The 15,142-nt window shown below is 37.9% G+C and overlaps 1 protein-coding gene across 4 annotated transcripts in view; it reads left to right on the top strand.

Moving 5' to 3' along the window:
- The window catches only part of TRIM37 (tripartite motif containing 37), a 171,726-nt gene that overhangs the window by 38,318 nt on the left and 118,266 nt on the right, over positions 1–15,142 (top strand). For all 4 annotated transcript variants that reach the window (XM_070478548.1, XM_070478547.1, XM_070478550.1 and 1 more), the window contains exon 12: positions 11,266–11,342. In XM_070478548.1, coding sequence (XP_070334649.1) covers positions 11,266–11,342 — 77 coding nt within the window. The remainder of the gene's footprint in view (positions 1–11,265; positions 11,343–15,142) is intronic.

The following is a 15,142-nucleotide window of genomic DNA, read 5'->3' as shown; positions in this document are numbered from 1 at the left end:
CCCACTTTTTTAAGAGTTTTAATCTTAAATGGGTGCTGAATATTGTCAAAGGCTTTTTCTGCATCTATTGAGATGATCATATGGTTTTTATCTTTCAGTTTTTTAATATAGTTCACATTGATTGATTTGTGTATATTGAAGAATCCTTGCATCCCTGGAATAAACCCAACTTGGTCATGGTGTATGAGCTTTTTGATGTGTTGCTGAATTCTCTTTGCTAAGATTTTGTTGAGGATTTTTGCATCTATGTTCATCAGTGATATTGGCCTGTAGTTTTCTTTTTTTGTGTTGTCTTTGTCTGATTTTGGTATCAGGGTGATGGTGGCCTCATAGAATGAGTTTGAAAGTGTTCCTCTGTAATTTTTTGGAAGAGTTTTAGAAGAATAGGCATTATCTCTTCTCTGAATGTTTGATAGAATTCTCCTGTGAAGCCATCTGGTCCTGGGCTTTTCTTTTTAGGGAGATTTTTTAATCAGCTTCAATTTCACTGCTTGTAATTGGGTTGTTCATAATTTCTATTTCTTCCTGGTTCAGTCTTGGAAGATTGAACTTTTCTAAGAATCTGTCCATTTCTTCCAGGTTATCCATTTTAATGCCATATAGTCATTCATAATAGTCTCTCATAATCCTTTGTATTTCTGCATTGTCTGTTGTAACCTCTCCTTGTTCATTTCTAATTTTGTTGATTTGATTCTTCTCTCTTTTTTTCTTGATGAGTCTGGCCAAAGGTTTGTCAATTTTGTTTATCTTCTCAAAGAACCAGCTTTTACTTTTATTAATCTTTGCTGTTTTTTCATTTCTTTTTCATTTATTTCTGCTCTGATCTTTATGATTTCCTTCTTCTAATTTTGGGGTTTTTCTGTTTTTCCAGTTGTTTTAGGTGTAAATGTAGGTTGTCTATTCGATGTTTTCCTTGTTTCTTGAGGTGGGATTATATTGCTCTAAACTTCCTTCTTAGAACTGCTTTTGATCCATCCCATAAGTTTTGAGTTGTCATGTTTTCATTATCATTTGTTTCTTGAAATTTTTTGATTTCCCTCATGATTTCTTCAGTAATCTGTTGGTTATTTAGAAACGCATTGTTTGATCTCCATGTGTTTGTTACAGTTTTTTTCTTGTAATTGATATCTAGTCTAATAGCATTGTGGTCTGAAAAGATGCTTGATATGATTCAGTTTTCTTAAATTTACTGAGATTTGATTTTTCACCCAAGATGTGGTCTATCCTGGAGAATGTTCCATGTGCACTTAAGAAGAAAGTGTATTCTGCATTTGGATGTAATGTCCTAAAGATATCAGTGAGACCCATCTCATCTAATGTATCATTTAAGACTTATGTTTCTTTATTAATTTTGTTTTGATGATCTGTCCATTGTTGTGAGAGGGCTGTTAAAGTCTCCTACTTTACTGTGTTTCTGTCAGTTTCTCCTTTTATGTCTGTTAGTGTTTGTCTTATGTACTGAGGTCCACCTATGTTGGGTGCCTAGATATTTACAATTGGTATGTCTTCCTCTTGGATTGATCCCTTGATCATTATGTAGTGTCCTCCTTATCTCTTGTAATCTTCTTTATTTTAAGGTCTCATTTGTCTGATTTGAGGATTGCTCCGCCAGCTTTCTTTTGCTTTTCATTTGCATGGAATATATTTTTCCATCCTCTCACGTCCCCTTTAGGTCTGAAGTGGGTTTCTTGTAGACAGAATATATATGGTTTTTGTTTTTGTATCCATTCAGCCTACCTGTGTCTTTTGGTTGGGGCATTTACTCTATTTACATTGAAAGTAATTACTGATACATATGTTCCTATTGCCATTTTCTTTGGAGAAGGAAATGGCAACCCACTCCAGTATTCTTGCCTGCAGAATCCCATGGACAGAAGAGCATGGTGATCGCTTCTTGGCCTTTTGGCTAATATCAAGTGTAGAAGAGCATGGTGAGCCACAGTCCATGGGCTCGCAAAGAGTTGGACAGGACTGAGTGACTAACACAGACACACACTGCCATTCTCTTCATTGTTTTGGGTTTGATTTTGTAGATCTTTTTCTTCTCTTGTATTTCTTGACTATGTAAGTCCCTTTAACGGTTGTTGTAAAGCTCGTTTGGTGGTTATCTTTACTTGTCTGAAGAGCTTTTGATTTCTCCCATCAATTTTGAATGGGATCCTTGCTGGGTAGAATAATCTTGGTTGTAGATTTTTTCCCCTTCAGTACTTTAAATATATCTTGCCATTCCCTCTGGCATGCAGAGTTTCTGCTGACAAATCAGCTGTTAAACCTGTGGGGTTTCCCTTGTATATTACTTTGTTGCTTCTCCCTTGCTGCTTTTAATATTCTCTCTTTGTGTTTAATCTTTGTCAGTTTGATTAGTATGTGTCTTAGCATGTTTCTTCTTGGATTTATCCTGTAAGGGACTCTTGAGCCTCTTGGACTTGACTATTTCCTTTTCCATATTGGTGAAATTTTCAACTATAATCTCTTCAAAAATTTTCTCATACCCTCTCTTTCTCACTTCTTCTGGGACCCCTATAATTCGAATGTTGGTGTGTTTGATATTTTCTCAGAGGTCTCTTAGACTATCCTCAGTTGTTTTCTTTCTTTTCACTTTATTTTGCTCTTCAGAAGTTATTTTCACCATTTTATCTTCCAGTTCACTGACTTGTTGTTCTGCTTCAGATATTCTGCAGTTGATTCCTTCCAGAGTATTTTTAATTTCAGTAATTGTGTTTGTCTCTGTATGTTTATTCTTTAATTCTTCTAGGTCTTCGTTAATTGATTCTTGCCTTTTCTCCATCCTGTTTTCAAGGTTTTTGATCATCTTTACTGTCATCATTCTGAATTCTTTTTCAGGTAGTTTGCTTATTTCTTCTTCAGTTATTTGGACTTCTCTGTTTTTTAGTTTGTTCCTTCATTTGTGCAGTATTTCTCTGCCTTTTCATTATTTTTTTAAACTAACTGTGCTTTTGAGGTCTCCTTTTCCCAGGCTTCAAGGTTGAGTTCAAGATTCCTTTTGGTTTGCCCCCTACAATTGGTGCAGTGGTTTGTGAAAGCTTTGAATAGGGTGATGTTTATGCTGAGTTTTTTTTTGTTTGTTTTTCTTCTGACGGACAAGGCTGAGTGAGTTGGTAATTCTGTCTGTTGATGATTGGGTTTGTGTTTTTGTTTTGTTTGTTGTTTGCCTGTGGAGTCCTGATCAGGGTGCTGCTGGTAGTTGGGTGTTGCCAGGTCTTGTATTCAGGTGGTTTCCTTTGTGGGAGTTCTCACTATTTGTTACTCCTTAGGTTTAGTTCTCTGGTAGCCTAGGGTCTTGGAGTCAGTGTTCCCACTCCAAAGGCTCAGGACTTGATCCCTGGTCAGGAACGAAGATTCCACAAGTGGTTGGTCATGACGTTAAATGAAATTTAAACACATACCCAACAACAAGAAACCAAAGATCAACTCCAGACAAATGAGAGTTACAAAATGGGGCAAATAATAATAAAAATAATGGATTATACACATACACATACACATCCATAAGCAAAAGTCAAAACAGTCCAGCAAAAATAAAGTATAGTAGATTGACCTGGTGAACAAAGGAAACCAAAAATTATATCTACCAGTTAAGAACAAAACTAACTAAAGCACAAACTGGGAAACAAAACTGAAGCAAGGTGCCCACTGAAGAATAAAGCAATGAAAACAAAAAAATAAAAATAAAAATAAAGCAATGAAAACAAAACTATCAAATACATTGAGAGGAAAGAAGGGAAAGAAAGAATAGGTTTGCAAAGCTAAATAGAGGTAGATAAAGAAGATTTATATACATTAAAGATTAAATGCATGGAGAAAAGAACAGTAAGAAAAGCAGACAAAGGAATAAATATAGAAAAAATAATAATAGGTTTAAAAAATTAAAATTAAAGATTAAAAAAGAAAAGAAAAAGGAAGAGGAAAGAAAAAGTAACTCCATAGAACTGCAAAAGCCCAACGTAGAGGCAGACGTTTATAGCAACTGTAAAGCGTGTGATTGAGAAAAGAATGGGAAAAAAACCTCAAAAGCTTGATTAGATTTCATCATGCCAATAAAATTGACAGCTACACGGAGCCCCAGGATTGGGGGGTGGAGGGCAGGGGGTGGAAGGAAGAAGCACGAGAAAAAAAATCCAAAAGAAACCACAGAACATGTCGAAACAGAAGAATAAATGTTTCTCTTGAGTCACTGCTGTAAGGATCCTTTCCATCGCCTGAGAGTCACCGTCCACCTCACCTCCCTAGGATGCCCTCCCAACCCTGTGCTAGTCTCTGGATCTGCTGTGGGGGCAGCTCAGATACTAATCTGGTCCTACTCCTGTGTATTCTTGCCTCCAGTGTCCATAGCGTCAGAACTAGTGCCTTTTCTTTTATGGGACCTCTCGATGTCCTTTTATATATTCCGTAGCCACAGAGTCTGCATAGTTGATTACTTGGATTTAATCTGCAGCTTGTATAGCTGGTGGGAAGGTTTTGGATCTTCTTCCTTAGCCACACTGCCCCTGGCTTTCAGTTGTGGTTTTATTTCCACCTCTGCATGTGGGTCGTCCACTGGGGTTTGCTCCTGAGGCTGCCCTGGAGGACTTGGGTTTGCCCCAGTGAGGGCCAGGTGTGGAGGTGGTGCAGCTGCTTAGGTTGCAGGGGTTCTGGCAGCACCAGGTCCTCAGGGGAGTTGGTGGCTAGGGAAGAAGGGAATATAGTGCTCTAGAAGGGTATGGAAGCCAGTATTGGCCAATACACTCCAGTATTCTTGCCAAAGAACCCCGCCCCGCCCCCCCCCCAGAGAAGCTTAGCAGACCACAGTCCACAGGGTCACAAAGAGTTGGACACGACCAAAGCGATCCCTTGTGCATAGACTCAAGACTTCTTTTTTTTGCCTGTGGCAGCTCTGCCCCAGTGAGCATTTAGCGTGAACCTGGTGCAGCTGCTTGACTTAAAGGGACCTGGATGGCGCCAAGTGTGCAGGGACACGGACTGCCTCAGTGCTGGAGTTATGGCCCTATCAGAGTCTTTTTCCAAGTCTCTGGTAACTGGCGATCAGAAGGCCTCTTTGGCTAGTCTTTCTCTGTAGCTCTGCCTGTTCAGGTGCTTAGAGGGCTCCCTTGCCTGGGGTCCTTCTCTGTTCATCACGCATGTAGGCACATAGAGGGGCCCCCCTGACTGGGGTCCTAATATGTAGATCTGCGTGTCAGGCACTTAAAGGGGCACCCTGGGTGGGGTCCTACTCTGTAGATCACTGGGTCAGTCACTTAAAGGGCCACTCTGCATGGGGTCCTCTCTGTAGTTCAGTGTGTCAGGCGATTAATGGGCCAGCCTTTCTATTGTTCATCTGCCCATGCTGGCATGTGTGGTCTGAGGCTATGGTGATGGCTCCATCCCCTACGCGTGACCCTGCAGTATCGCCTTGCTTCCATGGCTGCCCGCCTTTGCTTCACAGGCATTTCCCACATCTCCTCCCTCACATCCCATCGGTCAGTCTCTCCACAGTCAACAGCAGCCCTTGTTCTGGGTTTGCTCCACCGTCCCTAAGGTCCAGCTCCCAGCTGGTCCGCCTTCTCGGGACCTGTGTCCCTGTCCAGGGTATATATGACTGCCGCAAGGACTGTCTGATTCTCATTCCGTTTAGGCTGCCGCAGATTAGCTGTTTCACTTTCAGCCTTAAATGTTTCTTCTCTGACTCAGACAGTTACCCCGATGTGGGGATCGGACACCTGCTTCAGTTCCCCAACCTGCCCAGAGCAAACCCAGTCCTAGTAACACTGCTGTTTTTCCCTGTAGTTCCTTCATCCTGCTGAGTTTTGTGTGATTCTATATATTCTTTTCCGCTGGTCAGGTACTCCTGTTTGCTCTCAGCTGGTGTTCTGTGTGCACCTCTGTGTCTGAAGGTGTATTCCTGATGCATCCATGGAGAGATGTTCTCCATGTCCACCTACTCCTCCACCATCTTGTTCTCCCTGTTTTTTGGGGGTTGTTGACACATGTATATATGTAGTGTTTTTTTTTTTTTTAATATTACTTATTTTTGGCTGAGCTTTCTTCGTCTTCATTGCTGTGCATGGTTTTTCTAGTTGCTTCGAGCAGGGACTTCTCTTCATTGCAGTTCATGAGCTTCACATTGTGATGGCTTTTCTTGTAGGAAGCACAGGCTCTAGGTGCTCATGGGTTTCAGTAGTTGTGATACCTGGGCTCTAGAGCATGGGCTTAGTAGTTGTGGCAGTTGGACCTAGTTGCTTCTCATCATGTGGCATCTTCCTAGATCAGGGATTGAACCCATGTCCCCTGCATTGACTGGCAGATTCCCAGCCACTGGACCACCATGGAAGTCCCTGTATGTATTTTTTTAAAAATAAAATAACTCATGAGATCACACTAACACTTATAATTCAAATTCACAATTGTAGAATTTTTTAAACTTCTTTATATTATACTTATAACTCATTTCTTCTACTCTGGGAACATACTTTTTGAAGCCATAGGAAATAAGAGAATTGTAATATATCATAATGAATCATTCATTTGCTCTATAAAAAGAATTTCAGGAGGGGAACTCAATTCTACCATCAATTTGAGAAATTCTACCATCAGTTACTGAGAAATGTTTAAAAATTACTTTGCATGTACTCTCATTTCCCTCTGCTGTGTCTCAACAGCTGTGAGGGCTCAGAGCTTGTTTTCTAGTAAATTCTACTGGAAAGGTTAATGGAAACCATATTTCCTGAATTTCTGTGTGTTGAAAATGATTTATATCCTTTATACTCTAAAGCCAGTATTGCTAGATGCAAAATCCTTGGCTCATGTTTTCTGTACTTGGATATCTTAAATATTCGATTCCATTTTGTTTTGGTAAAGTCTGATGAACTAATCCTTAGAAATCCTTTGCTAATATTGTTTAGATGCCCAAATAATTTAATTATTTTTCCCACAGTGCCTGTGCCTTATTTATTTATTGGAAGGTGGTTGCTTTACAGTGTTGTGTTAGCTTCTGCTGTGCAGCAGAGTGGGTCATTATACATGTATCCACTCTTTAGACTTCCTCCTCTTTTAAGACACCTCAGAGCATTGAGTGGAGTTCCAATTCTTTTTAAATCCACTAATTTACTACTGTATGTGTTGGGTTTTTTGGGCCCGTATTCTCAAGTTGGGCTTCCCTGGTGGCTCAGAGGTTAAAGCGTCTGCCTCCAATGTGGGAGACCCAGGTTCGATCCCTGGGTCAGGAAGATCCCATGGAGAAGGAAATGGCAACCCACTCCAGTATTCTTGCCTGGAGAATCCCATGAACGGAGGAGCCTGGTAGGCTACAGTCCACGGGGTCGCAGAGAGTCGGACATGACTGAGCGACTCACTTCACTTCTTCACTTCATTCTCAAGTTACATGCTGGGCTCTTTCAATATATAGTTTTAGATTTCTTAAAGAAAATATTTCCTGAATTACAGTTTTAAATATCTCCTTTGTTTCTACCTTTTGTTTTCTCTCTTGGGACTGTTATTATCTGCATTTTGAATCTTCTTTGCCTTTGTCTTCAGTACTTACCACTTTCTAATATTTTTAGCTCTTCATTTCTTTTTAACTTTGAAATTTTTCCTCGTTTACTTATTTTTTTTAAAGATATCAGCTGTTGTGTTTATTTGCTTCTATGTTCTTTTAGTTCAGTCTTTATTTCTTAAATAACTTCCTTTTATTTCTAATTCTTCCCTTAGTTCTGTTACTTGATATTTGAGTTTTTCTAATACTGATTTGTGTTATTCTTTCATATCATATTTTCTCAGCTTTTCTTTTCTTCCTGAAGGCTGTCATAGTATTTTCTTAATAGTCTTTTAGGTTATTTTGAAATAGGTTACAATTTTGACCTTTGAGTTTGTTTTTCTAGGGTGCTTTCATTGTCTGTAGGAATGTTATTTTACCCTTTATTTTCTCTTTCATTTTGGAAAATAATGCATAACATAAAATTTACCATTTTAACTGTTTCTAAGTGTACATTTAGTATTGTTAAATATATTTACATTGTTGTGTAACTAACTTCCAGAATTTTTTCAGCCTGCAAAACTGAACTGCTCTGCCAGTTAAACAGGAATTCCCTATTTCCCCTTCTCCTCAGATCCTGGCAACCATCACTCTGCTTTTTCTTTCTATGAATTTGACTGCTCTAGATACCTCACATATGTGGAATCTTATCATAGTAACATCTTCTTGTTACTGACTTCTTTCACTTAGCATGTGTTCTTAAGATTCCTCCTATTCATAGCTTATATCAGAATTCCCTTCCCTTTTCAGGCTGAGTAATATTCTATTGTATGTATATACCACATTTTATTTATCAATCTATCAGTGGACATCTGACTTGCTTTTGCCTTTTGTCTTTAGTGACTAATGCTGTTTTGAACATAGGTGTATAAATGTCTCTTCAGTATCCTGCTTTTTGATTCTTTTGGATATATACCCAGAAATGGTATTGCTGTATCACATGGTGGTTCTGTTTTTCGTTTCTTAAGGAACTATGCTGTTTTCTATAGTAGTCGCACCATTTTACATTCTGATCAGCAGTGCACAAGGGTTCAGATTTTTCCTTGTCTTTGTCAGCACTTTTTGTTTTCTGTTTCTTTGGTAATAACCAATACTAATGGGTATGAGGTAAATTCATTGTGGTTTTTATTTATGTACCCTAGTGGTGTTTTTGAGCATTTTTTCATGTGCTTATTGGACATTTGTATATCCCTTTTAGAGAAGTGTGGATTCAAGTCCTTTGCTGATTTTTTAATGAAGTTTTTTGTTGTTTTAGAGTTGTAGCAGTTTATATATTCTGGATGTGAAAGTGTTAGTTGCTCAATCAAGTCTGACTCTTTACAACCCGGTGGGCTGTAGCCCACCAGGCTCCTCTGTCCATGGAATTTCCCAGGCAGGAGTGATAGAGTGGTAGTCATTCCCTTCTCTGGGCAATTTTCTTGATCTCGAAATCAAACCCAGGTCTCCTGAATTGCAGGCAGAGTCTTTACTGTCTGAGCCACCAGGGAAGCCTCCATATTCTGGATATTGACCCCTTACAGATATATGATGTACATATGTTTTCTCATTTTCAAGATTTCTTTTTGCTCTGTTGGTCATGACCTTTGATGGACAGAAATTTTAAATTTTGTTGTAGTCCAGTTTGTCTGTTTTGGCTTTTGGTTTCATATCTAGGAAATTCTTACCAACTCCATTGTCATGGAGCTTTTTGCTTAGATTTTCCTCTTGGACTTTTATAACTTTTAAGACTTACATTTAGATCTTTAATATATTTTGAGTTAATTTTTGTATGATGGAGGGGTCTAGCTTCATTCTTTTGCATGTATATAACCAGTGTGATATGTCAGTGAGAAATCTGGTGCTTTGCTTTCTGAGATTTCCTGGTTCTTCTCTCCTTGTAACCTGTACCTTTTTCTTCATTTGCTTGTATTATTTCTGTGCTGTTTATCTTTTATTTTCCTCTTAGCAGTTCCTTTGTAATCTTTGGACCTGTCCTAAAAGACCCTGGATACTCGTTTTTAAGAGTTTAGAGTGACTAGAGTGCATTTAGTTTTTATACTCAATTGGTATTATATTGAGCAAGTTTTTTGCAGTTTCTAGTGTCCAGAGGCTTATGATGCTTTTCAGTGACTAACTCTTGACCATTTTGTGGTTTTCCTTTTTTCTGGTCCATTAGATGTCCCACTGCTTCTCTCTCCTTTCTCCTACAGTGTTGATACAAGGCAGGTCTTTGTGATTATAGTTGGTCTGTCTTTATCTGCTTATGTTTTGGGGGTTGTGGAGATAACCTTTTACCTGGTTTTGTTGTAAATGTTGTTTGTGAGCTTTTGGTTTTGATGTTCAATTGTTGTTTTACATTCAGATTTTGAGAGTTTTAAAAACTATGCTGCCATTATGCTGTGCTGGCATTGTGACTGCCACAATGCCTATTGAAAATTCTTAAAGCAAGAATTTTGTTGGAGGTACAGATGGTGCATCGATAGAAATTATAAAAATCTTGTTCCTTAAAATTAAAAATTAGGTCAAAGAGAAATTTCTAATATTATTATGTGATAGAAATCAGGAATAAAAAATGCTTACTACCTTTTATTAATTGATTGTATTCCAGGGAAGTTGTTTTAGAAACAAATTTTAAAAGAAGAAAGAAACTCCAGTTATTTGCACAAGGATGTTGGTTGATTTTTAACAATTGGTGTAATTTGCTATATAATTTATATTTTATAATAACTAAATATATCACATTTTGACGAATACATAAAATTGCACAATCATTATCATAGTCATGAGTTTTATCACCCTCCGAAGTTATCTGATTGACCCTTTTCAGCTAATCCTTTTTTCTTCCTTCCTGGCCCCTCTGCACCACTGAACTGTTTTTGTCAGTATACTTGTACTTTTTCAGAATTTCATATCATGAGGATTATATAGCATATAATCTTTTGTGTCCAGCTCTTTTCCCTTAAGTGATTATTCATCTTTCTGTAGTGTTGTATTTACTGAATGATTATCATGTCAAACCCTGAATGCTGCATCACGACCTTTGAGAGCAAGTAGCCTAGAAATGAAGGGGTTCAGAAGTAGCTGTATGCTTCTGTAGATATATTCCTGCCCTCAGCCCTCACAGTCTGGTTGGGCAAATGTGCTTATACATGTAGTTTTAACAAATGTGATCTCACCCAGTCCTTGAGAAATACAGAAGGGAATAATTTTATTTATAAAATCTCTGTAATAGAAATATGAGAAACTTTAAATCTCCAGAGAGAATCTTATATGGAATCCTGACGTATGAAACATAGAAATTATATTTAATTACTTTCAACATCAAGTGTTAACCTTTTTCTGTTTTACTCCTTTTTAATCTTAAATATTATCTCCTTTGTTTTTTTGTCTCCTTCCTCAACTTCCTAGTGAAGTTGAGACTTTTCATTTTTTTGGTATATTTCTTTGGGGTTTTTATTTTTCTTGGAGGCTCATTTTTTAAGAGTTCTGTATATGTTGAAACTCCTAACTCTTTTCAGAGCAGTTGATATTTTCCTTTGTATGCTTTTATGCTTCTATCTTTATGTAGAAAAAAAAGTTTGTAGACTCTTGGTCTTTTTATCAGCTCTCTTACTGCTTTTAAACTTAAAACTACTTCTCAATCCAAATATCAGATACTGTCCTATATTTTGTTTGTTTCATTGTAGCTTACATTTTTACATTTAAATTGACTGGAGTTTCTGTGTATATAACATCTTTTTCTTTTTTTTTTTTTTGAGGATGGAAATGGAGTTGTTCGTGGTTACTACTTATCTGTGTTTCTGGAACTTTCAGCTGGCTTGCCAGAAACTTCCAAGTAAGACATGCACTTAAGTAACAAACTTTAGTGTGGGTTTACATACCTTCTTAGCATTTTTCATTAACTACTTTTGTTAAATACTATATTTTATGTCTGTTACGATATTATACCAGTATGGAATCTCTGGCATAGTATGTTGGCATAGACTGTCAGTTCTCAAATTATATGGCATCAGGACTCTATACTCTTAAATTTTATTGGGAAATCCAAAGAATTTTTATTTATATGGTTTTATCTGTTGATATTTTCTGAATTAGAAATTAAAACAAAAACTTTGAAATTTTTGTTAATTTACTTTAATAATAAGCCTGTTACATATTAGCATATGTAACATTTTCTTGAAGAATAACTTTTTCTAAAGCAAAATAATACTTGGTGAGAAAACTTATTGTAAAACACTTCGTAATGTATGGCTTTTCAATTTACTGTAATAAGTTGTTTGGGTTGAAGTATATATACAAAATCTGCCCTAATGGATTTTGAATTTCATATGTAGTTGGAAAAAGCTTTTTACAGTGATCTACAGTTCACACCCCACATGAAAGTGAAAGTGTTCGTTGTGCACTCGGGTCCAGCTCTTCATGACCCATGCACTGTAGCCCTGTAGGCTCCTCTGTCCAGGCAAGATTGGAGTGGGTAGCCATGCCCTTCTCCAGGGGATCTTCCTGCCATCTGAACCACCAGGGAACCTTACCATAAAATTCATCTTATAAATAAGTGTAGAATTCAGTAGATTTTAGTATATTCATTGAGTTCTACAGCTATCACTGTATCTAATTTCAGACGTTTTTTTTTTTCTCTTTTAAATTTTTTGGCCATGCCTCATGGCATGTGGAATCTTAGTTTCGCAACAAGGGAGCAAACCTGTGCTCCCACACTGGAAGCACAAAATCTTAACCACTGCTGCCAGGGCATTCTACAGAACATTTTCATCACCCCACAAAGCAACACTGTACTTATTAGCAGTCACTTCCCACTCCCACCCAGTTCCTGGCAGTCCTAATCTACTTTTTTTTAGGGAGTAACACTTTAAAAAGCAATTTTAGATAATTGTGAATCATCTTTGATATTACCCCAAAATTGAACAAGTGCTTGTTTGTTAAATGTAATTTGTAGCATGAAATCTGGAACCATATCAGTGAATTTTATTTCACTCTGTTACACCATAATCTGTTGGTTTGATTTGAGATACGTGTTTCCAGTTATGGCATAATAGGGATAATCCTTTTTTCTATAACAACCAAAAAGGAAAACATTTCCTAGACGCCAGACCTGAGGCAACAAATGAAAGCAATGCCTGAGAGACAGGAAATAAATCAGATCTGTGATTGCCTCACTTAACCTTGAGAGAGTTTTCAGGCCATAACACATGGAGGCAGAAATGCAACAGTCTGGCTAACTCCTTGAGTTGAGGAGACAGTGCTGAGTGTCCAGGAAGACCAGCACACTTAGAGTGCAGTGGACAGAACACCAGAAGAGAGATCTGTACAAAGAATTCCAGAGGTTTGGAAGGTGTTCTCTTCAAATATGAAAAGGGCATGGCAACCCACTCCAGTGTTCTTGCCTGGAGAATCCCATGGACAGAGGAGCTGGGCGGGCTACAGTCCATGGGGTTGCAACGGGTCAGACACAACTCAGTGACTGACACACATTCTTCAAATATTCTGCAGAGTATTGAGTAGGGCATGCATGTAAAGAAACCTAACAGGTTGGGGGAAGGACCATCTGGGAAGGTTTAGAGGGAGTGGTGCCTGGTGCCTGGTACAGGGCCAGTAATTGTGTTGTTCCCATCACTGTAGTGGTAACTTCTAATCCATGGGGCATTTAATGAACTACACAGGAAATTTTTGCCTCCCTAGTGGAGAACAGTCCTAGAATGGACATTACTCCAGACCTATCTAACAAATAAAAGCAAGACCGAAAGAATCGAATTGTTTCCAGGTAACCGAACAGTAGTCTAGAGCAGAGCTCAAGAAAACTCATAAGATTACAAAAGTAGACAGCAGAAATTCCTTGATTCCTATATTCTAACAATGAGAAAACAGAGAAATTAAGGAAACAATTCCATTCACCATTGCAACGAAAAGAATAAAATACTTAGGAATATATCTACCTAAAGAAACAGAAGACCTATATATAGAAAACTATAAAACACTGCTGAAAGAAATCAAAGAGGACGCAAATAAATGGAGAAATATACGGTGTTCATGGATTGGAAGAATCAATATAGTGAAAATGAGTATACTACCCAAAGCAATCTATAGATTCAATGCAATCCCTGTCAAGCTAACAATGGTATTTTTCAGAGAACTAGAACAAATAATTTCACAATTTGTATGGAAATACAAAAAATCTCAAATAGCCAAAGCAATCTTGAGAAAGAAGAATGGAACTGGAGGAATCAACCTACCTGACTTCAGTCTCTACTACAAAGCCACAGTCATCAAAAGACAGTATGGTACTGGCACAGAGACAGAAATATAGATCAATGGAACAAAATAGAAAGCCCAGAGATAAATCGATGTACTTATGGACACCTTATCTTCGACAAAGGAGGCAAGAATATACAATGGAGAAAAGACAATCTCTAACAAGTGGTGCTGGGAAAACTGGTCAACCACTTGTAAAAGAATGAAACTAGAACACTTTCTAACACCATACACAAAAATAAACTCAAAATAGATTAAAGATCTAAATGTAAGACCAGAAACTATAAAACTCCTGGAGGAAAACATAGGCAAAACACTCTCCGACATAAACCACAGCAGGATCCTCTATGACTCACCTCCCAGAATATTGGAAATAAAAGCAAAAACAAATGGGACCTAATTAAAATTAAAAGCTTCTGCACAACACAGGAAACTATAAGCAAGGTGAAAGACAGCCTTCAGAATGGGAGAAAATAATAGCAAATGAATAATAGACAAAGAATTAATCTCAAAAGTATACAAGCAACTCCTGCAGCTCAATTCCAGAAAAATAAACGACCTAATCAAAAAGTGGGCCAAAGAACTAAATAGACATTTCTCCAAAGAAGACATACAGATGGCTAACAAACACATGAAAAGATGCTCAACATCACTCATTATCAGAGAAATACAAATCAAAACCACAATGAGGTACCATTTCACGCCAGTCAGAATGACTGCTATCCAAAAGTCTACAAGCAATAAATGCTAGAGAGGGTGTGGAGAAAAGGGAACCCTCTTACACTGTTGGTGGGAATGCAAACTAGTACAGCCACTATAGAGAACAGTGTGGAGATTCCTTAAAAAACTGGAAATAGAACTGCCATATGACCCGGCAATCCCACTGTTGGGCATACACACTGAGGAAACCAGAATTGAAACAGACACGTGTACCCCAATGTTCATTGCAGTACTGTTTATAGTAGCCAGGACATGGAAGCAACCTAGATGTCCATCAGCAGATGAATGGATAAGGAAGCTGTGGTACATATACACCATGGAATATTACTCAGTCATTAAAAGGAATATATTTGAATTAGTTCTAATGAGGTGGATGAAACTGGAGCCTATTATACAGAGTGAGGTAAGCCAGAAAGAAAAACACCAATACAGTATACTAACGCATATATATGGAATTTAGAAAGATGGTAACGATAACCCTGTATGCGAAACAGCAAAAGAGACACAGATGTGTAGAACAGTCTTTTGGACCATGTGGGAGACGGCGAGGGAGGGATGATATGGGAGAATGGCTTTGAAACATGTATATTATCACATGTGAAATGAATGGCCAGTCCAGGTTTGATGCATGATACAGGGTGTTCAGGG

The sequence above is a fragment of the Odocoileus virginianus genome, chromosome 17 (genome assembly GCF_023699985.2).
Source record: "Odocoileus virginianus isolate 20LAN1187 ecotype Illinois chromosome 17, Ovbor_1.2, whole genome shotgun sequence".
In the NCBI taxonomy this organism is placed as follows: Eukaryota; Metazoa; Chordata; class Mammalia; order Artiodactyla; family Cervidae; genus Odocoileus; species Odocoileus virginianus.
Note: the sequence above shows the minus strand (reverse complement) of the source record. Positions and strands in the feature narration are given on the sequence as shown.